Consider the following 26,632-nt stretch of genomic DNA (forward strand, 5'->3'; position numbering starts at 1 on the left):
TTAACCTTTTCCATATCTCGGAGAAGTTACTAAGAAATTATATTAATCTGAACATATATAAAGTTCATTTAATCAAACTGGAAGGCCAATACCTCTCCGGTCAACCTAATACTGAATTGTTTGCTTTCCGTAGACATTGTGATGAATGCCTAAGTGGAAGAATTGAACACCGCGACTATTAGAAAGTCTATCGTTTCACTCGCTCTCTTTGATTCATGGAGTATTTTAGTGATCTAAAAAACAAAAATGAAAGCATTCAACTAGCAGCCGCTGATCAATTAAAAGAATTTGTACATAGTTCTACTAAGGAATTATCAGGTGAATCCCTTGCGCGTTTCAATAACGATATCAATCGTCGAATTTTTGAGCTTATTCATAGCCATGATTCCCACGAAAGATTTGGAGGAATCCTTGCGATAGGCAAGCTAATTGAATTCGAAAGTGAGGGAGATGTTACTAATCTTTCGCGGTATGCAAATTACTTACGAATGACCCTTCCTAGTACGGATTGGCATTCGATGGAACTATCTGCGAAGGTTCTTGGTCATTTGGCTGCGTCTGGTGGTACCCTTGCAGCCGAATTCGTTGAATTTGAAGTTCAGCGTGCTTTCGAGTGGCTTCAAGGAGACCGTCAAGAGCAAAAACGGATGGCGGCTATTTTAATTATTAAGGCTTTAGCACAAAATTCTCCTACCTTAGTTTACTTGTATATTAGTGAAATTTTCCAAAATTTGTGGACTGGATTGCGTGATCCAAAGCCTCTTATTCGGGAAACTGCTGCTGATGCTTTGGGTGCTTCTTTAGACGTGGTTTGTCAAAGAGAAGCTAAAGTTCAATTGCAGTGTTTTAATGAAGTTCTGCTTCAAGCTGAACATGGTTTACGACAGTCGAGTGTGGAATATCTGCATGGAAGTCTTCTCGCATACAAAGAGCTTTTCGAAAAATCTGGCTCTTTTATTCGTGAACATTACACAGAATTTTGTGATTTGGCGCTTCGTTTACGAGAGCATAGAGATAACTCTATCAGACGCTGCATAGTATTTTTACTGCCTACATTGTCTGAATATAACCCCAAAAAATTTCAACAGCGTTATTTAGATTCTTTTATGGTTTACTTACTTTCCCATATCAGGAAAGACAAGGAAAAGTCTTTAGCTTTTGAAGCTATTGGAAGAATAGCCATGGCAGTCAATGAAGCAATGATTCCTTATTTACAGAATATTTTAAAAGTAATAAGGGATACATTGACAGCAAAAGTACGTGAAAAAACGCAATATGAAAAGCCTGTTTTTGAATGCATTGGCATGTTGGCTGCTGCTGTAAAGCTTGAACTCCTTGAAGATTCTCGAAGTCTACTTGGTCTGATTTTTTCTTGCGAACTGAGCGTTCACTTGCGTCAAGCTCTTGTGAAAATGGCAGAAAACATCCCTCCTCTTTTGGCTCCTATTCAAGAACGATTATTGAATATGGTTAGTCAAATTTTGACTGGAAAAAACTTTGAAATTCGTACTAATGACACATATACTCCCAGTTTCACTAATATATACTCTGCTAGGGAACCTGACCAAAGAAGTAAAAGCACGGAATCAATTATTTTGGCTTTAGAAACTTTGGGTACTTTTAATTTTACTGGTTATTCATTAATTAGTTTCATCCAAGAATCTGTCTTATCTTACTTGGAAAATGATAATTCAGAGATCCGTATTGCTGCTGCACGAACTTGCTGTCAGGTTTTTGCCAGAGATCCGATATGTAGAAAAACAAATCCTTTGGCTGTTGAATCAGTCGCTGAGGTGCTTGAAAAGCTATTAACCCTTGGAATTGCAGATAGTGATCCAAAAATTAGGGAAACCGTACTCTCATTACTAGATGAAAGATTTGATCGGCATTTGGCACATCCTGATAATATTCGTTGCTTATTTATCGCTCTGAATGATGAAGTTTTTTCAATCAGAGAAATTGCTATCATTATTATAGGAAGGCTTGCATTGTATAATCCGGCCCATGTGATGCCATCGCTACGAAAAACTATTATTCAGTTATTATCTGACATGGAATATTCGGGTAATAGTCGTCAAAAAGAAGAAAGCGCACAGCTTCTCAAATTACTGGTATCCAAAGCTAGAACACTCATTAAGCCATATATCCAATCGATCATTCATGTAATATTACCGAAAGCAGCAGATACGAGTCCTGGAGTTTCATCTGCCATTATATCAGCTTTAGGTGAACTCGCAAGTGTTGAAGGAGAAGATATGCCTGTGGATGTTCGTGGTTCCTTCATGAAGTTAATACTTGTGAATTTACAGGATCAAAGCTCTACATTGAAGCGACTTGCTTCTCTTAAATGTTTACGAAAACTTTGTGGTCGTTCAGGTTATGTAATTCAGCCATATTTAGATTACCCTCCTTTGTTGGGCGCGCTAATTGGTATTTTGCAATCAGAACAACCAACACCGATAAGAAGAGAAGTACTGAGAACATTAGGTGTGTTAGGTGCTTTAGATCCATATACGTATTTAACTACTGAGGAAGTTTCAGATGATTTACAAAGTAGTCATAATAATGCCCATGGTGTACCTCAAATTAGTGCCGCGCAGTACCCGTCATTGGAAAACTACGCTATGGTTGCTGTTGTCACTTTGATAGGTATTTTAAAAGACAGTTCGCTCTCTATGCATCACTCTTCTGTTGTTCAAGCAGTGATGCATATTTGCTCTCAAATGGGATCTAAATCTACTGTATTTTTACCTCAAGTGGTACCAACGTTTCTACAAGTAATGCAATCCTTATCGGCTTCCTCGGCTGAGTTTTATTTTCAGCAGTTAACGACTTTAACTTCTATTATTGGACCAAACATTAGGGATTATGTATCTGATATTTTTAATCTTTCAAAAGTCTTTTGGGAATCTACCACATCTCTATTGCTAGTTATTCTTGAACTCATCGATGCCATAGCAATTGCACTGCAGGATGAATTTAAATTTTACTTGCCTCAAATATTATCTTGTATGTTGAAAGCATTTTCCCTTGATAATACGTCTTCCCGTTCCGTTTCATACAAAGTTTTACAATCATTTGTTATATTTGGTTCTAATATTGAAGAATACATGCATCTTGTTCTACCAGTTATAATTAGAAGTTTTGAGCGTGATACTATACCCCTTGGATTCAGGAAGAGTGCCCTCAAATGCATTGCCCAATTATTTCAATCTGTTAATTTCTCGGATCATGCCTCTCGAATCATTCATCCATTGGTTCGCATGCTAGGGAAATCTAATGGCGATTTGAGAGCAGTTATTATGGATACTCTTTGTGCTATAGTATCGCAACTTGGGTATGATTATTCGATTTTTATACCGATGGTGAATAAAGTTTTGGTTAGTCACAAGATAAGTCATCCGGCTTACGAACTTTTGGTTTCACGACTTTTGAAAGGTGAGCCTCTACCCAAAGATGTCGTAGTAAAGGAGTTTAAGCCGAGGCCCTCAACAAAGCCTTTTTCTACACAAGATGAAGTCTTGACAAAGCTTCCTGTTGATCAAGCATCCTTGAAAGCAGCATGGGAATCATCACAAAAATTGACAAGGGATGATTGGCAGGACTGGATAAGAAGAATAAGTATTGAACTTCTGAAGGAATCCCCTTCTTCGGCACTTAGGTCTTGTTCGACCTTAGCTGGTATATACCATCCATTGGCTCGCGATTTATTTAATGTCAGTTTTTTGTCTTGTTGGGATGAGTTAACTGAAAGCAATAAGAAAAATCTCGTTAAATCAATAGAGCTCGCTATGAATGCCCCTAACATTTCAGTAGAAATATTACAGACTCTGTTAAATCTTGCTGAGTATATGGAGCGTGAAGATCATACATTACCAATTCCTATCAAAGTAATTAGTGCTCATGCATCTAAGTGTAATGTTTATGCCAAGGCTCTGCATTATACAGAATTACAATTCGTTCAAGAGACGAAAGAGGAAGTTAGCATTAGCACTATCGAGTCTCTCATTACCATAAACAATCATCTGCAACAATCCGATGCCGCTGTAGGTATGCTTCAATATACCAAAGAACACAAGCAGTTTAGTTTGAAAGAAACTTGGTATGAAAAATTACATAGATGGGATGATGCATTAGCTGCATATGAGCATCGAGAACGTGAAGGTGACTCGTCTTTCGAGATAAATATCGGAAAATTACGCTGTTATTATGCTTTGGGTGACTGGGATCACCTTTCCGAATTGGCACAAAAAGCTTGGGTAACGTCTGAACAAGAACATCGTGAAGCTATTGCTCCACTTGCAGCTGCCGCTGCTTGGGGTTTGGGTCAATGGAATTTAATTAGTGAATATGTTAGTGCCATGGACCGTGACCCACAAGATAAAGAGTTTTTTTCCGCTATTAGTGCTGTACATCTTGGTCAATACAATAAGGCGTATGGCCATATCGAGAGACATCGTGATATATTAGTAAACGACCTTTCTTCCATAATCGGTGAAAGCTATAATCGTGCATATGGTATTATGGTCAAATCCCAAATGCTTTCGGAACTTGAAGAAATTATTGACTATAAAAAGAATATGCAATATGAAAACAATTTGGACTCTCTTAAAAAAACGTGGCGGAAAAGGCTTGAAGGATGTCAGAAAAATGTGGATGTTTGGCATAATACGCTTCGGTTTAGGGCTCTGGTATTGTCTCCACAAGATTCTCCTGAAATGTGGATAAAATTAGCTGATCTTTGCCGTCGTTCTGACCGGTTGAAGCTTTCAAATCAGTGTCTCACATATTTGATGGGTCGCGATCCTTCAAATGCTTACCCGCTTGACTCACTTAAGCTTCTCAATCCTCATGTTGTATATACGTATTTAAAATATTTGTGGGCTACAGATCAAAAAAATATTGCGGTATCGGAGCTCGAAGAGTTCACCTCATATCTATCGTCAAAACATGGGTATAAAATGGGTGATTCTTCAAAGTTGGTTGATATTTTAGCCTCATCATCTGTAAGTTCGGAAGAGCGTTCGTTTTTAGCAAGGTGTTTTCATAAACTTGGCAAATGGAAAAAGTCTCTTCAAGATAGTGTTAATCAAGAAAGCGTAAGGGATATTTTGAATTGTTATTTTTATGCTACTTTGTTCGATAAATCGTGGTATAAAGCTTGGCACTCTTGGGCTCTCGCAAATTTCGAAGTCGTTGGTTATTATGAACAGACTGAACATGGGGTTACCCAAGATATGTATGAACAATATATTGTACCTGCTATTAAAGGATTTTTTCACTCTTCTGTTTTAAATCAAAAAAACTCACTTCAGGATATATTGCGGTTACTTAATTTATGGTTTAAATTCGGTGAGCACAGCGACGTAGCAGCCGCAATTGTTGAAGGATTTTCCAATGTTCCAATGGATACATGGTTAGAAGTTATACCACAACTAATTGCACGAATACACACTTCAAGTTCTTCAGTTAGAGCATCTGTTCATCAGTTACTTTCCGATATTGGTAGGGTGCATCCTCAGGCATTGGTGTATTCACTTACTGTGTCCTCCAAATCTACAAATCCGCAGCAGAAGCATTCAGCAAAATCAATTATGGATAGCATGCTTTCGCATAGTGATACGTTGGTTCGTCAAGCTCTACTTGTTAGTCAAGAGCTAATTAGAGTTGCTATACTTTGGCATGAATTATGGTATGAAGGATTAGAGGAAGCTTCTCAAGCTTATTTTTCAGATCACGATATATCTTTAATGATTGATATTGTGAAACCCCTGCATGAAACATTGGAGAAGGGTCCTTCCACCTTGTCTGAGATATCATTTGCTCAGACATTTGGGTATGATTTACGTAAAGCTAGAAGTTACTGGCAGAAATTTTTGCAAGATGGTGACCCTACGGAATTAAATCAGTCTTGGGATTTGTATTATCAAGTCTTTAGACGTATTCAAAAGCAATTACCACGGATTAAGCATTTGGAGCTACAATATGTTTCCCCTAAGTTATTGGATGCTTGTGATTTGGAACTAGCTGTGCCTGGAACCTATGGTCATAACAAACCGGTCATTCGGATCTCGCATTTCCATCACACTTTCGAAGTTATTTCTTCTAAGCAAAGGCCAAGAAGATTGACAATTCATGGTAGTGATGGCAAAGATTATCAGTATGTCCTTAAGGGTCATGAAGATTTGAGGCAAGATGAACGAGTTATGCAGCTTTTTGGTTTATGTAATACGTTACTGACTACGGATTCTGAGACATTCAAACGACGTCTGAATATAGAGCGTTATACAGTTATTCCGCTATCTCCCAATTCTGGTTTGCTGGGGTGGGTTCCGCATAGTGATACATTACATTTCCTGATCAAAGAGTTTCGCTCAAAGCGTAACATATTGTTAAATTTAGAGCATCGCATGATGCTTCAAATGGCACCCGACTGCGACAGTTTAACATTATTGCAAAAACTAGAAGTATTCGAATATGTTATGGCTAATACTGATGGTTATGATTTGTATCATGTGTTGTGGCTTAAAAGTCGAAGTTCAGAAGCATGGCTTGATAGGAGAACCAGCTATACTCAAAGCTTGGCAGTCATGTCAATGGTTGGATATATACTTGGACTTGGTGACCGACATCCTTCCAATCTAATGATGGATCGGTATTCTGGTAAGATCATTCATATTGACTTTGGTGATTGTTTTGAGGTTGCCATGCATAGAGAAAAATTTCCTGAGAAAATACCGTTTCGACTTACTCGAATGCTTATTAATGCTATGGAGGTTAGCGGTATCCAAGGTACTTACAAAATTACTTGCGAGCTTGTTATGCGTGTTTTAAGATCAAATACGGAGTCTTTAATGGCAGTTCTTGAAGCATTTGTCTATGACCCTTTGATTAATTGGAGACTTATGACTAAAAGCTCTTTCGGGGCTTCTACGACACTCCGGCCTACCTCAAGTAGTGTAGAAGAGAAAGGAAGGTCCTACACTCATCGTGCGCGTCACGCTGATTATGCAGCTCTTAGTGAAACAAATGGTGTAAACGCCGAAGGACTCAACGAGAGATCTATTCAAGTCTTGAAGCGTGTCTCAAATAAGCTAACTGGTAAAGATTTCGATTTGAAAGAGCAATTGCCAGTCAAAGCGCAAGTTGAAAAGCTTATCCAACAAGCTACAGCTCCCGAAAATCTTTGCCGTTGTTATGTAGGATGGTGTAGTTTTTGGTAATGATGTTTTCTGTTTTTTGAGATTATGATAATTTTTTTCGTGTTGTTATTAATTTATGTCTATAAATTCGCTCGTTTCTGAGCTCCAAATAAGTTATGATTCTTTTCCTGGATGACTATTTTATTTCTCATACTCATCAAAAATTTCAAAGAGACTTCTCTTTTACCTTTTTTTAAAATGTATTATCCTTTTTATATTTATTAATACATATGTTTCAGTGCAATCCCAAAACTTTCGTATGATGTAAACATGTTTATTTATATGGACTAAAGATATGCATTCACATTGATTTTCTGTTGAATGTATTTTTCATGATGTACAGCATTTTTTAAATTTTTAAAGTTAACCATGCAACTTTTAATGTTGGAGCAAATTTCTTTAGCGTCTAGTGTGGTCGCTACTACAGTGCTAGTAGCTCCGGTACTATCGACAATAATAAACCTATTAACCAATTTCGGGCAACGAATATTTATTGCTGCAGATTCTTCAAAAAGTACCTCAATGGAGTTTTTAAGGTAAATATATTCTATAGTTAACACTTCTAACGCATTTTAAAAGTACCATAATAGGTGCTGGCTATCCTATTTACAAAACGTATTTATTGCTCGAATTACCTAGTAAAAGAAGCCAATTACTTCCAAAAGCGTTTCAATTAAGAAATGAAGAACACAAATCAATAGGTAGGTTTATTTTTCCGCCGAAGTAAAAAGCATATTCGTTGGTTTTACCATGAGTCGGATTTTTTATGAACATTAGTTATAACATTTGTACAGAAGAAGAGCGACGACGACTTATGGCATACTGGTGTGTCTATGGTTGTGTAACGGCTGCTGAATCTATATTAGGAAGATTTCTAAGTTGGGTTCCGTTCTATTCTACTTCGAAGATTGTATTTTGGTTATGGCTTCTAAATCCTAGAACGCAAGGTGCAGCATTTATTTATGCATCGTACATTTCTCCTTTTCTTTCGGATCACAAAGCAGCCATCAATAATTTTCTAGAGAAGTTAGTTCAATTTACTACACGTCAGCCTTTGGTCCTGAATGCTTGGGCTCTTGTAAAGTCATTAATTGACAAGCTTCCCAAAGGTGATGTTGAGGCTCCTGGGTCCGACGCTGATACAAAAAAATCGAAGTGATGTTAAAAAAGACTTTTCTAATGACTACTCATTTACTGATGCTTTTTTTTAGCGATGTAATCGTTGTTGTGAGGTATCCTGAACTTAATTACAATCGACATGAGAAAAAGATATTGTGATTATAACCAAGTTTGGAGTTATTTAATTTCTAATGATTTTACTTTGTTTTTGTTTCCCTTATATGTATACTCGCATGACTAAATTTATTTAAAAATTTTTTAAAAATCAGTCTACGTTTTCCATTGATTCTCGAATGCATAAGTTTTTCAGATGAATTCTTTGTATTGTTAAGTTAGGAACTAGTGGCATTAACCGGCAGTAGAAAATTATTTCATCATTCAACGAAGAGAATTGTAACATCAACATCAACATCCAGTATTCTGTTTTAGAAAATGGACTGGGAATTACTATTAAAAAATTGCTTTTGTTATACTTCCTTATAGGGATAGGAAAATTTGTCTTCTTTCCTACGCCAGAGTTTGCGTCTCTTTTTTGTAAGAACGTTTTCAACAAAAACTTCCACACAGTTTTCTCTCTTAAATACTCGAATATATCTTGGATCCCATAATTCACTTGCTACACCCAAGTCCTTGCAACACCTCATCAATGCGTTAGACTTGCATCCCTCAGATGCAGTAGCAATTCCTTCCGGATCGAAATAAGTTTGCTCACCACGTGCAACAGATACAAGTCGCCCATGACAAACGAGCGCATACTCCCTTGAAACAGATTTGCTAGTAACGTTGGTATTTCCACGAGGAGCTAAACCCCAACCACCTGGACCAAATGCTTTATTTAATATACGACGATATTTAATTTCGGGTAAGTATAGAATACCGTCCGGTTTTATCTCTATATCGTCGACCTCGAGCGGTGCTGTTAATAGATCACATATTTCTTTGCTAAACGGTTGAGAAGATAACCCGAAAAAGGATTTTTCCCAATTATGGCCTGCTTCTGGAATTTCAAGCCTTGATTCGTCAAGAAACCCTTCAGAAAGCTCTTTTTCCTCTAAATTTTCTTTTGGCTCGTAAATATTTTTGTCTTTTTGATATTGAATTGAACTGTTTTGGTAAAAACGTTGAGTAATTTTAGGCGACAACAAACCGTTCTTAGGAATTACAGAAAAACTTGAGTTTCTACTATATACCCAAATATTTATGGGCTCACCATTTTTATATAGATATCTTGACAACTTGCCAAAATACTGCAAAGCTGGTTTTCCAAGCATTGTTTGCATTAGTAAAAATACGTATGATATGAGAAAAGTATCTGATTTAGGATACCACCATTTTACAACCTTGTTAAATCCTTTTGCGAATAATCTTGACAGTCGTATATTTATGTATTTATTAAGTGTAGCAATAATTACGCTATGTTGTGAATCGTTAATTGTCCTTATTTATATGCTCTCCAGCTTCAAGATTATTCTCCAAACCTTTACAGAATAAAGCGGTAGGAGGTCCCGCAATTAAAAAAAAACATTTCCATAACTTAACTATACGTTCTTCGTTTTTTTTTACGTATTTGAGTATAACTATAGCATTTTACAATATTTTTGATATTCTTTATTTCCATAGTCATATGCGGTAAATTAAGCTATATACAATATAGCTTTTAAAAGGAAAAACAATGTAGTCATCGATCATTATGATAGTTTATGAACGCGTAGTTGACACGCGATTCTCTTTAAAAATAAAAAACACATTTAACTTACCAGTATATGTATATTGCCTTCGAATGAAGCGCGCTTTAATGTGTATTTTTCCACTGCGGTAAATATTGTTGACAGTTGTGTTGGGTTTAAGGTGTTTAAGAAGCGAGCAAACATGATTGGAAAATTATCATCGCATTTATTTAGCTATTTGCCAACTTGTATATTTGAACCAAACTACCTGACTGCTTACTACTTACTTGAGATTTTTACTTATACTACTCTACAGATTGGTTTACAATTTTTTTAAGTACCTCTTTGGATTAGAACAAACTATTTTTTAGCATTACAAAGGCAAACTGAAACAATGAATGTTTTAATATACAATGGCAATGGGGCCTCCAAAATATGCCTACTGAGAACATTTCAATCCCTTTTACCATTTGTCGTTCCGCTATATGCAATGAGATTTGTCGACGCCTCTACTTTAGAAAAAGAACCTTGGCCTGCTAGCACAGCTTTGTTAGTTATGCCCGGCGGAAGAGATATGGGTTACTGTTCTTCTTTTAATGAAACAATTTACCGGAAAATTACTGATTTTGTCAAGCGAGGGGGAGCTTATCTGGGTTTATGTGCAGGAGGATATTTTGGTTCTGCGGTGGTTGATTTTCGAATGCCAGACTCTGATTTGAACGTTGTAGGGAAAAGGAAACTTCAATTTTTTCCAGGAACTTGTGCTGGTCCTACCTTTCCTGGATTTACCTATGATAGCGAGGATGGGGCGCGACGGGCATCTATAATTGTTGATGGCATGCAATCATCCCCCGTTCATACCCACATATATTTTAATGGAGGTGGGTCTTTTTTGGAGACAGAAAACTATTCTAATGTTAAGGTGGTTGCTCGCTATCAAGAGACAGATTTTGAGAAATCAGCAGCTATAATTTATGTTAAAGTAGGAAAGGGAAACGTTGTACTTACAGGTATTCATCCTGAGTTTTCAGCAGAGGGAAGCCCCATTTTAGATAAAAGAGATGAGAAAACACGATTAGAATTGTTATCCTATATTCTCAAACTCCTTGGGTTGAAGGTTCCTAAGGATACATCTAAATGTGGTCAGCCTACATTAACTGATCAGTACTTGTTCCCGAATAATGTGGAGACTAAAAGATTTATTGAAAAAGCTCTTACAAATAAGGTAAAAAATCAAGATGAGGACACTCTGTATACCTTCCAGTTTTCCGACATAAGTTCTGAAATCCCGGAGCATCAACTTGCTAATTTGGATATTTCCGCCGATTTGTCAGATTCTGATAATGAAATTGTAAAAATATGGTATGGTGACGAAGAAAAAATATGCAAAAAAGCGAAGCCTAGTTTTGATTTAGAGCTTTATGCAAAGTTAATTAACGGATGTCGTTTCGGTTTACCAATTATAGTTGCACCAGTAATCCGGTCAACTCAAACTCTACTAGACAAAAACTATAGATTTTTGGATTCAACGAATACTGGTTTTACCGTGTTGGGTAATTACCAGACTGCTGGTCGAGGCCGAGGTCAAAACATGTGGGTCTCTCCCTATGGAACGCTCGCGTTTTCGTTCATCATCAACGTGGATGCTAAAAATTTCTCTACTACACCTATAGCGCTTTTTCAGTATTTGATGGCCTTAGCAGTTGTCCGTGGTATTCGTGAGTATGCTCCAGGCTATGAAAATATTCCTGCATTTATCAAGTGGCCTAACGATGTTTATGTGCGTGTTGATAAAGGTGGAATAAATTTTCAAGGTAAGCAGTATATGAAGCTTTCTGGAATCATAGTTACTTCTAATTACCGAAAAAATGTCTTACATTTGGTTGTTGGCTGTGGAATAAATGTCAGTAACTTGGGTCCTACTGTTTCTTTGAATACTCTGGTAGATGAATGGAACAAAAACTCTGATAATCCGCGGCTAGAGAAGTTTTCCTTTGAAAAGCTGCTTGCCAGTGTACTCAATCAGTTTGATCGTTATCATAGGTTACTTTTGGAAGAGGGTTTTTCTCTTATTTTACCAGAATATTACCAATATTGGTTACATAGCAACCAAACGGTCAATTTAGCAAGCGGCGGTAAAGCAATAATTCAAGGGATTACCTCTGATTTCGGATTTCTGTTAGCTCAACTGTTAAACGAAAACAATGAGCCTACAACGAAAGTAGTTCACTTGCAACCTGACGGCAACAGCTTTGATCTGATGAGAAATTTAATAACAAGAAAAACTTAGTTATGACTATTGACTGTGTAATTTTCTGGCGCTTTACGTTAAATTGGAATCAGTAGTGTTTTGATCATAGATACTCGTACCGGAATCCTAGGCAAATTAAAAAGGTGAATAATTAGATATGCATATTGCAGCTTCCATTAGGGCTGTCCCTTTCTATACTAGCTAAACCTTCTTAAAATGAGCAAGCATGATTTTAAATCCAACAAACCGACTTTATACAATGTTAAGACAAGCTACTTTGAAAATATCATAAACCAAAATTAGAATTGTGGATTAGTGTAAAACCCTATACAAGGCTTAGAGCTCTAGAGAAGAGGGGGAAATAGAAGGGAAATGAATGGACGGGCATCATACACTCATTAAAGAGAGACCATAAAAACTTTTTAAAATTACAGGGATATTTACATGTGTCCACCTCTACCACGGCCACGACGGTTTGGTGCTGTGTGACCATAGTTTCCACGACCGCGTTGACCACGTCCGCGAAATCGCGATCCGCGATTTTCTCTTTGCTGCGCTTGTTGTTTAGCTACTTGACTAAGCACCTCATCTTGAATACGCAGGTATTTGATCTGTTGTGTTAGTAACAGCTGGCATTAATATGTTCGACCGCAAAGAAAAGGATGGTACAACATACATTATTTCCACGAATATAGCACTCAGGAAGACGGAAAAATTTATCACCATCAGGCATAGTACGAATGACTTCGCGCAGTGTGAGGTTCATGTAATTATCACAATTCTCTAAATGACCATTAAACGTTTCACCGTTTTTTAACTCAACAAGTATGGGACGACCTTGAGTTGCATTCAATAATGTTAATGGAAGCTATAGGATGTTAGCGTGAATTAATAAACAGAATTTACCATTTTTTGCAGTATATGGGTAACTTAGGTCTTTCCAAGTAGTAGGTTATCATTCTGTTTTAGAGGATTAGAAGAAGTAACATTGTAACCTGTAATGTTATAAGTCGCAGAGTTCACGATTGTGAGAGTCACTAAAAACCATGTGCATTGCTGACATTTCTTTATAAATAACGTGTAATCGCCATAACAATAATTTTGGTTGAAGTATCTTCTTTTTTTCTCTTGTCAGAGTTTTTCCTGAGTTGACTTTAAACAAGAGAATAAGAATTATATCATTAACATATCGATCCCTTTTCTAAAGTCCCTCAGTACCAATTCTAGTTCTTTTGACCGTTTTTTCTTGTTTTTAAAAATATTTTTTAAAGAATTTAGAACGTTAGTAATGTCAGCTGCTAAACAATGCTTTCGTAATCTTTGGCGAGCATCCAATTCGGTTTTTGAAGGTAAGTGGGTTAACCTCTATCAACAAGTATGTTTTTTTTTATTCACAGATGATACTTAGGGGACCCAATGATTCTCGCAGCTGCAAGGGATAAAATCAGAACTGGTTTTCACAATCATCGGTGCTGTTCTCCAGAAGAAGCAAAAAAAGAAATCCAAAATGGTAATGCTGTTGCGGAAATCCTTAGAAGGAACGTCGTTCAAGCTGAAAAGCAATCCAACGATACCTATTCTTTGAAAATTCGAAAGACAACTGAAATTAATACAAACAGACAATTTACTGAAAAAAAGTTTCCTCGGTAATTTTTTGAAATTACTGCATCAAGCTCTATTAATACAATAAAGTATGTTGTTTTCATACTCATATTTATTTTTTCTGTTTTAGTAATGTTTGACCATTAACAAAAATAAAGGGAATGGCAAGCTTGTTTTGTATTTGCACTTCATTACTTTCGTTTTTTAATACCATATAACAATTCCTTTCGTGAATAAATAAGCAAAATTAAGATTATATCGGTTACTTTATTGTGATTATACGGAACCTCGTTATCTTGGCATCATGATATAAATCATAGCATAGCTAACATATTTCCTCAGTTCCACAATCTGGCTTTACACTAAAGTAATTCACACCCTACATTTCTATAAATTTCTATAAAAGCATTATGGCCGAAACCGCTGAAAAAGTTATTTTGTTGACTGGATCCTCTAAGGGTATTGGATTGGCTACTGCAGAAGCTCTACAGAAGAAGGCCAAGGTTATTGCTGTTAGTAGGTCCTTGACCCCAGAACTAGAAACTTTGCTTATTCAAAATCCTGACTCATTTGTTCACGTGAAGGGTGACGTTACGGAGGTTGGAAAAGCTAGTATCGAAACTGCTATTAAAAAGTTTGGAAAATTGGACTCGGTTATTCTAAATGCAGGTGTCCTTGAACCTATAGCCAAAATCGCTGATGCAGATATCAATGAATGGCGTAAGTTGTTTGATATCAACTTTTTCAGTGTGGTTGAAACAGTGAAGTATGCAATCCCGCATTTGCGTAAAACCAAGGGTACTATTGTGATTGTATCCTCTGGCGCTGCTGTTCGTGTTTTTCCCGCGTGGGCTGCATATTGTTGCTCAAAGGCCGCCATCAACATGCTAGTCATGAACCTTGGCAGCGAGGAGCCTGATATAATGAGTGTGGCAGTACGTCCGGGAGTTGTTGATACCCCTATGCAAGTTAGTATCCGTAATGATTCCAATAAAGAAGCCATGGGTGGAGATACTCATAATTTTTTCAAAGAACTTAAAACATCCGGTCAACTTGTGGCTCCTCAGGACATCGCCAAAGCTCTTTCTTTTCTAGCCTTGAATAACAATCCAAAGCTTACTGGTCAATTCGTAGAATGGAAATCATTTGTCTAGATGTTCTATAGTTTATTGAATTTCGGAGTTAGAGGCTACAATTGTTCGTTTAAATAAAACAAAATGAATAAATTAAACATTACATCAAATAAAAGTAGCTGAAAATAGTCCCAAAAAATGATCATGATTACTAATATTGATAAACAAAGCTGCAACAACATCTCAATCATTCATTAATGGTGACTATTCTAATTGGGTATCGTTGTCTTGGGCGACAAAAGCATCATCAGCTGTATCTTGAACATATGGATCTCCGCTCGTCAAATTCACTAATGAATTGGAAGATGGACCAGTAAATAATGAAGCATTAGAGTCCGAACCATTTTCAACAGCAATTTCATTAATCCAACCACGACGTCGAACCTTGACGGATCTGTGTTTTCCTAGAGTTTTAAGATACGATATTGAGTCATCAAACGTGGCTCTTGGATATAACTCATGAGTCCATATATGATACATTCCCAATAGTTGTTTTAAGTCTTTTGCCTCATGACCCTTTCCTTTTAACTTAACTTTGCGCATCATTTTCCTTAATTTTGGAATTCCATTTTCAGAAATCAATCTAAATAGGGAAAACGAGTGGTCAATAATTATTTTCCGAAAACCGACCAAATTCTTACCTTTCTTCATCAAATTTTGCCAACCGTTTGCGAGGTTTTTTTACAGAATCTGGATTTTCTTCTAACCCTAAATCAAATTCTTTTTCTTCTTCATTCTTTTTCACCTCTTCCCTTTTGTTTTCCTCGACGAGTTTTTCAACACCTGAATCAGAAGCAGCTGTAGACATTTCTTATGGTGTTTTTTTAAAATATATATTTGCTTGTATGTTTCGCAAAAGAGAGTTAGTGAATGCAATAAATATCGATTTGCTTGCTGTTTCGCTTCAAAAGTTCTGTTAATCTAGCAATTTTTCTATGTACTATTGACTTTACTGCTAATGAAAAGCGAATAGAACCTTTCAAATTTAACTGCGCAGCAAGAAAGGTTTATAATTTACTAATGAAAGAAAATTCCTTATTTAACGCGGATTAGAAATGTGTAGAGGAAGAATAGTTCAGAAGGCTCATGTTACACCTGGACTATATACTTTTATAAAATTTTGTTAAGAATGCTCATAAATTATAGCTAATTTTTGGAATTGTGATAGACGTATTTGAGTGATAGTGCTCGCTGCTAATACTAGTATAACAATTCTCAACGTAATCATTTTTGAATCGTTTCGGAAAGCATAATAAAGCAACTTTTACCCTTTCTCTTTCAATTAACATACTTTCCTTCAAATTTCTTGCATTCGTGTAGATTTCTTTTTTTGAATAAGTGTTTGTCATTAAAGGTTTAGGCAATGGCTTCTAGATATCGTGTTGAGTATGCGTTAAAGCAACATCGGAAGGACGATTTTATTGAATGGATTAAAGGTTTGTTGTCAGTTCCTTTTGTTTTACAGGCAGGAACCCCTTCACAGAAACTAGTAACGCGCGAAAAAGAGCAGGAAACGCTTGAGCGTTACGCTGTAATTTTAAGAGATGTGGAAAAACTTATTGAGGCTCATAGTAAGTTTCCCCTTCATTCTTTTAATTTTCTAACCTTTCTCATTGATAGTTCAAATAGTTTCAGAAGGTGGATCCTATAGCCAGTTAAAGATGCTTGTTCCATCGATCACCATATTTTGGACACCTTTGCCATTAGTGAAAGCTATGTACGCGTTGGAACCAAAGCTTTGTCTAGCTAAACGAAGCTTTGTGGCACCGAGTTTTAACGATGTCAGGGCAATATTAGGAGGTGCTCAATTGAATTACCTTGCGGATAATGGCTTGGATATGGTCAGTTTTGATGGAGATGTAACTCTGTACGAAGATGGGCAGCCTTTGCTTCCTGACAATCCTGTTATATCCCGTTTGATTCAGTTACTTTCGAGGGGGATCTATGTCATCATTCTTACTGCTGCTGGCTATCCCAGTCGTACTGGCCAGGAGTATACTGATAGATTTTCAGGATTATTGCAGGCAATCGAAGACAGCGACTTGAAGGATGGGCAGAAACGGAAACTTCATGTATTAGGAGGCGAGAGCAATTACTTATTTGCTTATGACCCACTGCATGGTTTACAATGGGTGGATGCTGACTCATGGATGCTTCCCGTGATGAAAACATGGCCTCATGATGAGATTCTCGAAATTTTGGATACTGCTGAAGAAACTCTTCGTTCTTGCATTCAAGGACTTAACATTGATGCAAAAATAGTTCGTAAAGAAAGATCAGTTGGATTTGTACCTTCCCTTGGTCAAAAACTGAGAAGGGAGCAACTGGAGGAAGCTGTTTTGGAGACACAAGCAACGTTGCAGATACGAAATTTCTCAGTTCCTTTTACTGCTTTCAATGGTGGAAATGATATTTGGTGTGATATTGGTGACAAGAAATTGGGTGTTTTATGCCTTCAGCATTTTTTTAATATTTCCCATCCTTCTCGCTGTCTGCATGTTGGTGATCAATTCTTGTCAGCTGGTAACAATGATTATAAAGCGGTAAGTTTGAAATAAACTTTTGTTGAAGATTACTAACCACCTATTCAAAGAGAGCTGCTGCTACCACTGTTTGGGTATCCAGCCCCCACGAGACGATTGAGTTTTTAGATTATTATTTCTCTTTTTTAAAAAAGTAATTTAATTAGAGGAGAGATCTTATACTGCAAACACATTCGTAAATATTCTTCTTATACTTCAGCAATGCTATACTATACTTATAAAATGAATACCCATATAAGCGTTTTGACATCAAAAGATATATGATCGTTCAATACATTGTTAATCTTTGATTTTTGATATCAATTTCTTTGCTAATTTTAATAGCGCATTATGCAATGTAAGATTTGGAATAGCATTAAATCTGAATACATGAATTTCACATCATAAAAACTCTAAATAAATGAAGACAAAAATAGTGATAACTCAAAGAAAGATACAGTATGTACTTGATTAGTTTTCAGAGTAACTTTAAGACATGAACGATAATTTGCCATAGAAGCAAATTCTAAACAAATTCCGGATTTTTAATATCCATAAATACATCTAGCTCAATTTTCTTTTGTTTCGGTCTCTGATGCGGTAGGAACAGGAATGGCGGTTGTCGTATGATTATCGTGAGCAATATTTTGATTTTTAAAACGCTCACGGGCTCGGCTTAATAGCTCTTCTTGTTGTCTCAATAACTCATCTCTTGATACACCGGATTGTTCAAATTTGCTACTTTTCTTCTCACGATTCTTTTGTTGTTCTTTATGCTCTGCCGCCACTTCCAAAGCTTCAGCAATATATTCCTTGAATTCCAAATTCTCTAAAGCTTTAATAATGTGTTCAGCGGCTATAGTTTTTTTTGCCTCCTTTTCGCATATTTCATTAGCTTCACTAGAAACAAGATGTATGAACTCCACACAGCACTCTATCAGTAAATCTCTAGCTTCCTTCGTAAAAGTCAAGTCCACTGGAAGTATGTCGGAAACCATTTTCTGAACGGTGGCTACACATTATTAGTAAATATGGATTGCAATTCTTTTACCTTTGGGAAGGGACAATTCATCGTCCGCGAAACCATCATTCATTATGCAAAATTTTTATTCCTAATTTCGTTCGTTTCAGTAATGCAAAACGATTTTAGAGAATGCAGGTTTGTGTAATACTCAAACTAGTATAGATTCGTTGCATGCTTTGTTATACATACACATATATATATTTTCGTCCAAGAAGATATTCGTAGAGTACACTGGAATGCAGTATTGGTAGACTCGTTCTATTCAGCAAAGAATGACAAAAATGATTTTATAAGTATATTAGACGGCAATTTCACAACTCGATTATACTTGCAGAATAATTTAAAAAAGACATGGATTTGATTACGGCTTATTCTTGTGCTTTGAAAATCCAAAATTACGACAGGGTATCAGAGCACTACAAAATAAATGAAAAAAAATTTAATGAATTATTTTCGAGCAATTCCGGCTAATTAAACCCGATACTCTGAAGTTCTCATAGAATGATCAGCATATTGATAGAAGTTTCAGAACTTCAAAGAATCTAAAATCTTTAAAATACATTACTGAGCATAGCAAATAATAGAAGAAAGGAATGGTAAATATTTTATTCTATGGTATCAAAAAAAACACACATTTCAAGATGTATAAATGAAAGTGGGTAAACAAAGATGGCACCAAATTTGATTTCTAAACTCACGCTAAACCCAATACCTTTTTTGTTATGAACTTACTGAGCAAAGAAAACAACGTCGGCTGATGACATGGATCCACGTTCAATAAACATTTTGGCAAATTTGTCAAAAACAGCTTGGACAGAAGCAGCACCGGCAGCTTTCTCAGCATTGATGTCAGCAGCTAATTGTCCAAGTTCTCCTTCACCTAACTTGGACATGATAACATCAACGTCTTTTAACACACTGTCAACATGCTCAGCTGAAGGAACGTCAGTTGCACTAAAATAGTTGAAGTCTTTGAGAGCGTTCTTGACAACCTTTTTATCACGCTTTTGGGCCTTCTTTTTATCCTCCTTAGCCTTTTTGTTAGCAGCAGCAGCAGAGGCTTTAGCAGCAGCTTCTTCAGCAGCACGACGTTCTTCTTCTTCTTTCTTTTTCTGTGCAGCAGCAGCAGCTTCACGTGCACCAGCCTCACGTTCCCATTTACGAGCAGCCTTAGCAGCCTTTTCTTGTTCTTTGAAAAGCTTAATACGAGGATCAGAAGCCAATGCAGTATCAACAAGGTTACGTAGGCGTGCATTATCACGAGCCTTATTCTTTTGACGTTCCGAACGATTCTTCTTCTCCTGAAAACGCTTGTTATCACGAGATTCACCATCATCAGGGATATCCTTGTCTAAATATTCAAAGCTTCTCCAAGAATCAAAATTGTACCAGAAGTTATAAAAGTTATCAACTTCGGCACGAGTAGATTCAATTGTACCAAGTGAAGGGACGGGTTGCTTTTTAGAAAATCTAGCTTCACTCTCGAAAACTGGAGTCCAGAGTTCAAAGAAGGTTTCTTTAGTAGTAGACTCAGGAGGCTCAACATCAGCATTCTCATCAACTGAATCGAATTGACGGCGCCTTACAGGATCAGATAAAATTTCATAAGCCTTTTGGATGCACTTGAAGAAAGAATCATCGTTTATGTTACCAGAGGCAGCTTTCTTATCAGGATGATGCTTCAAAACCTTCTTCAAATGAGCTTTCTTGATTTGCTCAGTATCAGCTTTGTAGCGGTACTTGGAAAGACCTAAGACAGCATAATGATCTTGTTGCTTCCATTCCTTGGGATCAGCACGGAGCATAGCAGGATCCTCCTCTTCGTCTTCAGATTCCTCCTTGACCTCTTCTTGAACTTTGTTCTTTACTTCAAGGCGCTCATCTTCACTAAATGTACGACCATGCCTTTGACGCCTAGCATGGGCAAGGAAAAGTGGACCTACTGGTTCAACCGCACGCTTAATTAAAGGGCTAATTTTTCCATGAGGAACAAAAGAAGCCTCAATAGCTTGCTTGGTAGTAGGAGGGAATAACTGAATCGAATCACCGGCGCTCATTGCAAAGGTTAGGAAAGGACAACTTCAGTAGCTGAAAAAATATTCATATAGATTTGACAGCTAAATGAACTTCAACGTTTTCTAATGTACTACGTTATTTTACCTACAACATATTTTACTAATTATTTATTTCAGTATTTCTTTAACGTACATGGAAAACTTTGCATAGCTTATAACCAAACAACGTATTTCAAAAACAAGAATTTTCACGCTATTCGAATTCAAAAAATCCAGTGTACAAAAGGTATTCAGGTTTAATGAAGTTCATCGAGAATTCGAGTGAATCGATTGCCGCTGCTTTTCCAAAAAATCTTCTCGATGAGGACATGTCGATTGTCACGATCTAATTCAAAATTGTTCAATACTGTTAACTGGCTAGAGTTTTTTGGAACCCAAAAAATGTAATTGTGCAAATAATTATTAATGATTTTTCTTTCAAACTAACTAAACCTTTTGTTTATGAAATGCTTAGTATCGTATTTCTGACGCCTTTAAATCCTCATTTCGTAGTCGCTTTCGCAACAACTTAAAATACAGCTGAAAGGAATATTCACTTAAGCAATTTTTGTAAAAGCGCAAGTGTGAGTAGAACATCAGAAGAGGGAGGGGGGAAAGAAGTAAATATACGATATTTCTATGAAAGAAAGTTTACAGCTCCACAGATTCCCATGTTATTTCTATTATAGTACCAGCGAGGCCTTAGACGCTTGACTGCAGTGGTCGGACGGGAACTAGTGTTTTTGTCAAGGTAAACGATCATTACTAATTATAGCAATATTCATACTTATGTTAAAAATATAACACAGTGTAATAAAAAAGAAAAATACTAGAAAATACAAAATACATTCATTGTTATACGACATGCATTGGTTAAGATATACTTCATTTCAAATTGCGTATTTTAAAGTCTCATCATATCATCTAAATGTTATCCCATTGTATGCAGTATCCTTTAATCATCTTCAACAAGCAGTTAGTTGTGTCGTAAAAAATTAACTGGCATTAATTAAGGAAGCAAATTGTAGGTATTGTGAATATATATCATTAATTCGCATTTGAATCTCTAATATAAATAATCTTAATATTTAGTTCAGAGCTGTTGTATAATAGTATATTGGCGATTAGTTTTATCGGAAGGAAGCTAAACAAAAAAAATTAATTAATGCAACAGGTAAACGTGAAAGCTTTCACGAAGATAAACGGGTACAAACTTTAAGCCAATTAGTACATACTTTTTTTTTATTGTATTCTATACTAAGTATATTAAAATGAGATGTCAGTAAATTTTGTTTTATTGTTTACATATTTAATTCGGTTATTTAATTTTAAATAACCTATTTGATGATTAAAAAAATTTTGCAACAATAATCGGGTTAGTTTTGAATTGTAAATTAAAACAAATATCAGCTTAGATATTTTAAATAAAGTGTCAATTTCTAATTTCTTTTTTTCTTTTTTAGTTAATTTTTTTTTTATTTTTTGAAATATATATTACTGCTTCGTAATTGGAACTTCAAACGTTTTTGGCTAGGTCTTTCATAACAATGATGAATTCTGAAAAAAAAATTAAAAAAAATTAAATAAATATTTAACACTCATATTAAAATAATTTTATTTAACTTTCTGAATATCATTTCCAGTAGAGGCGATGTTGATGCGAAATGTTTTGAGTTATACTGTTTGAGGACTATTTGAGGGTTTATAAATTTCGGTATACGAATTCTCTTGATTAACCGATTGTAAATTGCATATAAAAGCTATTATGACTAATTCCAAATATTTAATGTTGAATGAACACTAAGTGTTCCTAGTTTCGAATTCGAGAATATAATTCTTTGTCAGGTTATTGCTTTAAAAGTAAGCTTATGCTTGAATATATAAATTATAATGCTTTTGCCTTCTGCTTATTCGCATACTTTCCAACGTTACATGGTGAACGCACTACTTCACTCCACTTACTCATCCAGCATTTCTTGATTGTAAAGTAAATTACTTATTTTTTAACTCATTTTTACGCGCAAAAAAAGAATAAAAGTATGAACTATGTCATTTACATTCACCAAAAGCGATGGCTCGTCCATTTTATTTGCAGTGTCAAAAAACTTTGAACATATTAGGGGATTCAAAAATGCAATTGATGTATGGATTAATCATTATCAAAAAATTTCTAATCATTATTATTTAGTGTTTTAAAGGAAAAATTGAATTTTTAAGTTTTGATAAAGTTGACCCTACTAAACACGATTATTACTTAGTCGCAGAAGATGAACGCGTCTCGGACTTAGATATTCCCAAGGGATTTTTCGAGCGTAATCCAGAATTTCGACATAAAATGTTAAAAATTGCGTGGATTACTCAGTGTATTGAACAAGGAAAACTTTTGCCTACGGAATCCTTCGAAGTAGAATTAAATCAAGACGACGTAAATCGTACCCATGATGGGTTTAGAAAGAGAGAACTGTTCACTTTAGAAGATGAAAAAATTCTTATTGACCATGTGCATAAGAATGATATAAACCGCTTTGGTACAAAGGTTTATGAGGAACTCGCCAGAAAGGTATGATCTTGCTTACCATTAATTGTTTTTTATTTTTTTTCTAACATTTTCCGCTTTCTATATTGGCGGCTACGGTTTCCTAGTATCCTCAACATTCTCTTGAATCCTGGCGGCAACATTATAAGTACATGAAAAAACGCTTACCACCTGTATCTGATTCCGATGAATCTAATTATTGCCAAAGGATAATTGTAAAGCCTTACTCGTCCCAAAAGGATTATACACAAAGCACACATGAACAAACTCTATCATCCCCGATTTCCAAGTCTGCTTCGGTTTCAAAAAGCGAAAATAAAGCTTTAGTGAATAATAAAAGGTATTCTGACAGTTACTTCTATTTTTCTAAGATGAGACGCATTTCGATAGATGTTGATTATGTAGATGAGGACCTAAACTTAATCAATGCATACTTATCCCAATTTGGAAAAAAGAGAAGTCTAAACGAATTGTGTGCTCTGTTGAGTAGAAGGTTTTCTAACCGACATACATTTTCCGAATGGAGGGCGCTTTTTATGCATTTTTTTCCTTTTATAAATTCTGAAGGAGTTGATCCTGCTATTTTATCAGATAGAGAAACATCTGCAATGCTTGATGAAACTTCGGATAATGAGGTTGCTGATATTGACGACCAAATGATAGAAAGGAAATATTTATTTAGTGCTTCTGAACCGAATACTGTCAAATCTACCAATCGATTGATATTCTCTGAAAGGAAAGCATATGCAGCTGATGACTCGATTGATAATACACCTTCGAAAGTACCCATTGTTAATAGCTTAAGTGATCCGCGAACCAATAGACCTTTCTTTTATTCAAACCCAGACAGCATGTACCGCTCTATATCTAATCCCTTACACTTGGTTGATTCTCAACATTTATCTCCATTAAATCGAAAAACTCATTTTAACAATCCTATTGGTCAACCCCAATTTACTTGTCTCGATGATCACGAAAAAACCTTGCGTGAAACTTCATTTAGATCGCTTGATGACATGAGTTTAAGAAAATCCAATTCTGATAATATTTTCGTCAAACCTGGTGAAGACCTCGAGATTCCTTTGCTGAGTGACTATAGTGATAGTGAAAACATTTCAGAAAAGTCTTCAGATGATGAAGAGGCTTTTGAGAAACAAGTGACATCAAGTTACTCTTCACCTATAAAAGTAAAATCCCAAGGAAAAAGCTCTAAAGGGTCATCAGGATTAGATGTGCGTGAACATGAAGGCTCCGACGATGACGCCGAGGTTTTTGTTGATCGGTCTCCAGAAAGCTTTGGTGCCACAAAAGTCGCTCACACTTCGTTAGAAGGAAATGCAGCTTCTCATAAGAAAGTGGAAGAGAACATGCAGCAACCGGTTACCAAAAAGCAGAAAAAATACAGAATGGTTAACGAAGAAGCTCATACCGGTCCGACTATAATCATACCGTCAGATAATAATGAAAAAGTAACTACATTACCTGCAGGTCATGTACCCAGTGAAGAGAAAGGAAAATTTATTAACTTAGCAATGCATGAATTACAAAATGAAGTTTCTATTTTAAGGTCGTCAGTAAATCACCGTGAGGTTGATGAAGCGATCGACAATATTTTAAGGTACACAAATTCAACAGAACAACAATTCCTTGAAGCTATGGAATCTACGGGTGGAAGAGTACGAATTGCCATTGCTAAACTACTTTCAAAACAAACTTCTTAAATTGCCGAGCATCTCTGCCCAAATTCTATTTCTCTAAAGAGACCTAAACTTGTACAATATTACGAATCTTTTTATGCATAATTCATGATTTTATTATATAAATATTTTATATTGAACTTAACAAAATTCTTTTTGTTTCTGGATTTAGTAGGTGTGAATATTTCAATTCTGATGAGCCGATTATATTTGCTTTGATGTAGCAGAGTAAATCAACCTTTTTAGAAAATTCACTTATTATCTTTGGAAAAGTAGCTAAACTTCCATTTTTATAACTTCCTTTACATTTTAACTTGTGAATTTGTCCAATCATCATATGCAAATGCTTGGATCAAATTTCTAGCGATGGATAGTTTAGGGGGAAATAAAATTGGAGCAGGTCCATCCTTGGCATCCCATTCCAAAGAACGAAGAACTTCCTCTCGGGAAAAAAAACGCACATCCTCTAATTCTAAGTCTTTATCTCTCTGGATTTTAGCATTTTTTCGGGCAATTCCAAAACAAGCCAACATTAAACTTTGAGGAAAAGGCCAGGGTTGACTAGCATAATATAAAACCTTTTCTACGTCAACTCCAGATTCTTCATAGGTTTCACGGACAACGGCCTCTTCCAAGCTTTCCCCTGGCTCCAGAAAGCCTGCCAGACATGCATACAGTCCTTTCGGATGGCGCAAAGCTCTTCCAAGTAAAATGTGTTGCATATCATGAGACAATATAACCATTATTACGCATGGATCTGTCCGAGGATACTGGTAATTATTAATACCCTTCTTTGAAGGACAGTTTGAGTCGTCGTTCAATAAAACGTCACTGCAGACCAATTTTGTACCGCCCATAGTAGGTATGTTGCGTTTTCCACAACCCGGGCAAAATCTGTACCTTGAAATCCAGTCAAGAATAGAGCGTGCAAAAGCACAAGCACCAGAATCCGATGCGCTCAATTGATATTGTTCGGTGAAGATAGAGCGAAGATTAACGAAAGTACCTCCATTGTCTCGTATCGATTGCTGAAGTTCATCGATGCCAGTAATGTCAATGGCAAAAACGTTGTGTTGACTCCAATTATCTGTTGGTCCATTTCTTTCTTCGTTGCCCATGTAGACAAGGACAGGTAAACTTTCTCCTTTGGAAAATCGTTCAGCAATTTGTTTATCAGTGTGCTCAAAAGGGGAGAACGTGAAATATTTGGATATCTGAGGATATGAAAGAGTGACCAATTTATCGTCCTTTACGAGTAGAGCCGGATTTAAGTCACAAAAAGGAAGAAAGCGAGTGGTATGATCATAAAAGGCTTTATTTAAAAATTCTCGATTAGACCTAAGAAACGAAAGCCTATTTAATGAGCTTCCTGCGAAGAACTGAGAAGGGGCAGTCGGAAGCCTTGAAAAACGTTAGAAAACTCATTTTTTTAAGATTATTATATCAAAAATTGATTTTATGTGTTACATTGCACATGTATTAGCAAGGGTTGAGCGGTACGTTCCATGAGCATGCAAAACAGATGATATGAATTATCAAGTTTGAAGTAGCTTTAAATAGAACTAACAATTAACTACTTACTCAAAATGTCGAGCTATTTTGAAACCCTGCATACTTAAACTTGATTTCTGAAAGACGAAAAGAATATTAAACCTAACCAATTATTAAAACAGAATTTTGCAAATCTCTCGAATAAATTCTACAATTGTTTAACTGTTAAAATACGCAGAATAGAAAATGAAAGATGGAAATGAAGAACAGAGAGGACCAGAAGGAGGGTTATTTATGCACCAGCGTAATGGTAATGGTACAATTTATGAGTGAA

The 26,632-nt window shown here is 36.1% G+C and overlaps 13 protein-coding genes, 14 long non-coding RNA genes and 1 other non-coding gene across 28 annotated transcripts, besides 1 other annotated feature; 11 read left to right on the forward strand and 17 right to left on the reverse strand.

Annotated features, from left to right (window-relative positions):
• The first annotated feature begins 2 nt into the window (after positions 1-2).
• tor1 (TORC2 serine/threonine protein kinase Tor1) lies at positions 3-7,503 on the forward strand. Its single transcript, NM_001022196.3, has one exon. The coding sequence runs from the start codon at positions 216-218 to the stop codon at positions 7,221-7,223; it is 7,008 nt and encodes a 2,335-aa protein (NP_596275.1). The 5' UTR covers positions 3-215; the 3' UTR covers positions 7,224-7,503.
• On the reverse strand, positions 127-597 carry SPOM_SPNCRNA.5951. The gene has a single exon (NR_195302.1). It is a non-coding gene; the product is annotated as a non-coding RNA (long non-coding RNA).
• On the reverse strand, positions 3,043-3,453 carry SPOM_SPNCRNA.5952. The gene has a single exon (NR_195303.1). It is a non-coding gene; the product is annotated as a non-coding RNA (long non-coding RNA).
• Positions 3,894-4,095, reverse strand: SPOM_SPNCRNA.5953. Its single transcript, NR_195304.1, has one exon. It is a non-coding gene; the product is annotated as a non-coding RNA (long non-coding RNA).
• On the reverse strand, positions 4,604-5,206 carry SPOM_SPNCRNA.5954. The gene has a single exon (NR_195305.1). It is a non-coding gene; the product is annotated as a non-coding RNA (long non-coding RNA).
• Positions 5,348-5,758, reverse strand: SPOM_SPNCRNA.5955. The gene has a single exon (NR_195306.1). It is a non-coding gene; the product is annotated as a non-coding RNA (long non-coding RNA).
• On the reverse strand, positions 5,882-7,276 carry SPOM_SPNCRNA.5956. The gene has a single exon (NR_195307.1). It is a non-coding gene; the product is annotated as a non-coding RNA (long non-coding RNA).
• On the reverse strand, positions 7,399-7,732 carry SPOM_SPNCRNA.5957. The gene has a single exon (NR_195308.1). It is a non-coding gene; the product is annotated as a non-coding RNA (long non-coding RNA).
• On the forward strand, positions 7,655-8,603 carry hva22 (ER membrane organization protein, HVA22/TB2/DP1 family protein). Its single transcript, NM_001022197.3, has 3 exons — positions 7,655-7,738; positions 7,782-7,903; positions 7,997-8,603. Exons 1-3 carry the CDS (start codon positions 7,725-7,727, stop codon positions 8,359-8,361), a joined length of 501 nt encoding a protein of 166 aa, NP_596276.2. The 5' UTR covers positions 7,655-7,724; the 3' UTR covers positions 8,362-8,603.
• SPOM_SPNCRNA.5958 lies at positions 7,880-8,423 on the reverse strand. The gene has a single exon (NR_195309.1). It is a non-coding gene; the product is annotated as a non-coding RNA (long non-coding RNA).
• On the reverse strand, positions 8,532-9,601 carry mgm101 (DNA repair protein; the record flags this gene model as incomplete). Its single annotated transcript, NM_001022198.3, has 1 exon — positions 8,532-9,601. One exon carries the CDS (start codon positions 9,599-9,601, stop codon positions 8,789-8,791), a length of 813 nt encoding a protein of 270 aa, NP_596277.2. The 3' UTR covers positions 8,532-8,788.
• Positions 9,602-9,702: 101 nt separating this feature from the next.
• SPOM_SPNCRNA.5959 lies at positions 9,703-10,039 on the forward strand. Its single transcript, NR_195310.1, has one exon. It is a non-coding gene; the product is annotated as a non-coding RNA (long non-coding RNA).
• Positions 10,040-10,220: 181 nt separating this feature from the next.
• On the forward strand, positions 10,221-13,154 carry bpl1 (biotin-protein ligase). Its single transcript, NM_001022199.3, has one exon. The coding sequence runs from the start codon at positions 10,383-10,385 to the stop codon at positions 12,276-12,278; it is 1,896 nt and encodes a 631-aa protein (NP_596278.1). The 5' UTR covers positions 10,221-10,382; the 3' UTR covers positions 12,279-13,154.
• Positions 10,308-13,171, reverse strand: lsm4 (U6 snRNP-associated protein Lsm4). The gene is made up of 4 exons (NM_001355800.2): positions 13,146-13,171; positions 12,916-13,107; positions 10,997-12,850; positions 10,308-10,953 (listed from the first exon to the last, which is right to left on the reverse strand). Exons 1-3 carry the CDS (start codon positions 13,146-13,148, stop codon positions 12,680-12,682), a joined length of 366 nt encoding a protein of 121 aa, NP_001342832.1. The 5' UTR covers positions 13,149-13,171; the 3' UTR covers positions 10,308-10,953; positions 10,997-12,679.
• Positions 13,172-13,275: 104 nt separating this feature from the next.
• On the forward strand, positions 13,276-13,889 carry mzm1 (chaperone protein Mzm1; the record flags this gene model as incomplete). Its single annotated transcript, NM_001355801.2, has 2 exons — positions 13,276-13,588; positions 13,648-13,889. Exons 1-2 carry the CDS (start codon positions 13,528-13,530, stop codon positions 13,887-13,889), a joined length of 303 nt encoding a protein of 100 aa, NP_001343167.1. The 5' UTR covers positions 13,276-13,527.
• Positions 13,401-13,926, reverse strand: SPOM_SPNCRNA.5960. The gene has a single exon (NR_195311.1). It is a non-coding gene; the product is annotated as a non-coding RNA (long non-coding RNA).
• A 255-nt stretch (positions 13,927-14,181) lies between these two features.
• On the forward strand, positions 14,182-15,169 carry SPOM_SPBC30D10.05C (sepiapterin reductase). Its single transcript, NM_001022201.3, has one exon. It carries the CDS (start codon positions 14,252-14,254, stop codon positions 14,993-14,995), a length of 744 nt encoding a protein of 247 aa, NP_596280.1. The 5' UTR covers positions 14,182-14,251; the 3' UTR covers positions 14,996-15,169.
• On the forward strand, positions 15,106-16,114 carry SPOM_SPNCRNA.1579. Its single transcript, NR_150470.1, has one exon. It is a non-coding gene; the product is annotated as a non-coding RNA, possible alternative UTR (long non-coding RNA).
• On the reverse strand, positions 15,114-16,111 carry swi3 (replication fork protection complex subunit Swi3). The gene is made up of 2 exons (NM_001022202.3): positions 15,616-16,111; positions 15,114-15,557 (listed from the first exon to the last, which is right to left on the reverse strand). Exons 1-2 carry the CDS (start codon positions 15,780-15,782, stop codon positions 15,179-15,181), a joined length of 546 nt encoding a protein of 181 aa, NP_001018832.1. The 5' UTR covers positions 15,783-16,111; the 3' UTR covers positions 15,114-15,178.
• Positions 16,115-16,258: 144 nt separating the features above from the next.
• Positions 16,259-17,910, forward strand: isn1 (IMP 5'-nucleotidase). The gene is made up of 3 exons (NM_001022203.2): positions 16,259-16,545; positions 16,595-17,517; positions 17,568-17,910. The coding sequence occupies exons 1-3, from the start codon at positions 16,338-16,340 to the stop codon at positions 17,652-17,654; spliced, it is 1,218 nt and encodes a 405-aa protein (NP_596282.1). The 5' UTR covers positions 16,259-16,337; the 3' UTR covers positions 17,655-17,910.
• On the reverse strand, positions 17,850-18,689 carry ncb2 (transcription corepressor). Its single transcript, NM_001022204.3, has 2 exons — positions 18,548-18,689; positions 17,850-18,508 (listed from the first exon to the last, which is right to left on the reverse strand). The coding sequence occupies exons 1-2, from the start codon at positions 18,588-18,590 to the stop codon at positions 18,066-18,068; spliced, it is 486 nt and encodes a 161-aa protein (NP_596283.1). The 5' UTR covers positions 18,591-18,689; the 3' UTR covers positions 17,850-18,065.
• SPOM_SPNCRNA.5961 lies at positions 18,094-19,036 on the forward strand. The gene has a single exon (NR_195312.1). It is a non-coding gene; the product is annotated as a non-coding RNA (long non-coding RNA).
• A 67-nt stretch (positions 19,037-19,103) lies between these two features.
• On the reverse strand, positions 19,104-20,597 carry zuo1 (zuotin). Its single transcript, NM_001022205.4, has one exon. It carries the CDS (start codon positions 20,575-20,577, stop codon positions 19,249-19,251), a length of 1,329 nt encoding a protein of 442 aa, NP_596284.2. The 5' UTR covers positions 20,578-20,597; the 3' UTR covers positions 19,104-19,248.
• SPOM_SPNCRNA.5962 lies at positions 19,155-19,579 on the forward strand. The gene has a single exon (NR_195313.1). It is a non-coding gene; the product is annotated as a non-coding RNA (long non-coding RNA).
• Positions 19,700-21,352: a sequence feature (RNA overlapping with rRNA (SPOM_SPNCRNA.5963) was converted to a misc_feature.).
• On the reverse strand, positions 21,223-21,333 carry SPOM_SPRRNA.54. The gene has a single exon (NR_151440.1). It is a non-coding gene; the product is annotated as a 5S ribosomal RNA (ribosomal RNA).
• Positions 21,353-22,525: 1,173 nt separating the features above from the next.
• On the forward strand, positions 22,526-24,953 carry rap1 (telomere-binding protein Rap1). The gene is made up of 3 exons (NM_001022207.3): positions 22,526-22,716; positions 22,763-23,134; positions 23,218-24,953. The coding sequence occupies exons 1-3, from the start codon at positions 22,621-22,623 to the stop codon at positions 24,829-24,831; spliced, it is 2,082 nt and encodes a 693-aa protein (NP_596285.1). The 5' UTR covers positions 22,526-22,620; the 3' UTR covers positions 24,832-24,953.
• On the reverse strand, positions 23,182-23,468 carry SPOM_SPNCRNA.5964. The gene has a single exon (NR_195314.1). It is a non-coding gene; the product is annotated as a non-coding RNA (long non-coding RNA).
• On the reverse strand, positions 24,898-26,618 carry SPOM_SPBC1778.03C (NADH pyrophosphatase). Its single transcript, NM_001022208.3, has 2 exons — positions 26,389-26,618; positions 24,898-26,208 (listed from the first exon to the last, which is right to left on the reverse strand). The coding sequence occupies exons 1-2, from the start codon at positions 26,418-26,420 to the stop codon at positions 25,110-25,112; spliced, it is 1,131 nt and encodes a 376-aa protein (NP_596286.1). The 5' UTR covers positions 26,421-26,618; the 3' UTR covers positions 24,898-25,109.
• Between the last annotated feature and the right edge of the window lie 14 nt (positions 26,619-26,632).

Source organism: Schizosaccharomyces pombe (assembly GCF_000002945.2).
Source record: "Schizosaccharomyces pombe strain 972h- genome assembly, chromosome: II".
In the NCBI taxonomy this organism is placed as follows: Eukaryota; Fungi; Ascomycota; class Schizosaccharomycetes; order Schizosaccharomycetales; family Schizosaccharomycetaceae; genus Schizosaccharomyces; species Schizosaccharomyces pombe.

Coding starts and splice junctions, on each gene's coding strand:
- tor1 (NM_001022196.3), top strand. CDS start 216: ATGGAGTATTTTAGTGATCTAAAAAACAAAAATGAAAGCATTCAACTA.
- hva22 (NM_001022197.3), top strand. Junction 7,904..7,996: donor TGAAGAACACAAATCAATAG/GTAGGTTTATTT, acceptor ACATTTGTACAG/AAGAAGAGCGACGACGACTT.
- bpl1 (NM_001022199.3), top strand. CDS start 10,383: ATGAATGTTTTAATATACAATGGCAATGGGGCCTCCAAAATATGCCTA.
- lsm4 (NM_001355800.2), bottom strand. Junction 12,851..12,915: donor GCTATATTCGTGGAAATAAT/GTATGTTGTACC, acceptor CTAACACAACAG/ATCAAATACCTGCGTATTCA.
- SPOM_SPBC30D10.05C (NM_001022201.3), top strand. CDS start 14,252: ATGGCCGAAACCGCTGAAAAAGTTATTTTGTTGACTGGATCCTCTAAG.
- swi3 (NM_001022202.3), bottom strand. CDS start 15,782: ATGTCTACAGCTGCTTCTGATTCAGGTGTTGAAAAACTCGTCGAGGAA. Junction 15,558..15,615: donor GCAAAATTTGATGAAGAAAG/GTAAGAATTTGG, acceptor TTCCCTATTTAG/ATTGATTTCTGAAAATGGAA.
- isn1 (NM_001022203.2), top strand. CDS start 16,338: ATGGCTTCTAGATATCGTGTTGAGTATGCGTTAAAGCAACATCGGAAG. Junction 16,546..16,594: donor AAAACTTATTGAGGCTCATA/GTAAGTTTCCCC, acceptor TCTCATTGATAG/TTCAAATAGTTTCAGAAGGT. Junction 17,518..17,567: donor GTAACAATGATTATAAAGCG/GTAAGTTTGAAA, acceptor ACCTATTCAAAG/AGAGCTGCTGCTACCACTGT.
- ncb2 (NM_001022204.3), bottom strand. CDS start 18,590: ATGAATGATGGTTTCGCGGACGATGAATTGTCCCTTCCCAAAG. Junction 18,509..18,547: donor TGAATTGTCCCTTCCCAAAG/GTAAAAGAATTG, acceptor AATAATGTGTAG/CCACCGTTCAGAAAATGGTT.
- zuo1 (NM_001022205.4), bottom strand. CDS start 20,577: ATGAGCGCCGGTGATTCGATTCAGTTATTCCCTCCTACTACCAAGCAA.
- rap1 (NM_001022207.3), top strand. CDS start 22,621: ATGTCATTTACATTCACCAAAAGCGATGGCTCGTCCATTTTATTTGCA. Junction 22,717..22,762: donor GATTCAAAAATGCAATTGAT/GTATGGATTAAT, acceptor ATTATTATTTAG/TGTTTTAAAGGAAAAATTGA. Junction 23,135..23,217: donor ATGAGGAACTCGCCAGAAAG/GTATGATCTTGC, acceptor ACGGTTTCCTAG/TATCCTCAACATTCTCTTGA.
- SPOM_SPBC1778.03C (NM_001022208.3), bottom strand. CDS start 26,420: ATGCAGGGTTTCAAAATAGCTCGACATTTTGA. Junction 26,209..26,388: donor AAAATAGCTCGACATTTTGA/GTAAGTAGTTAA, acceptor ACGTTTTTCAAG/GCTTCCGACTGCCCCTTCTC.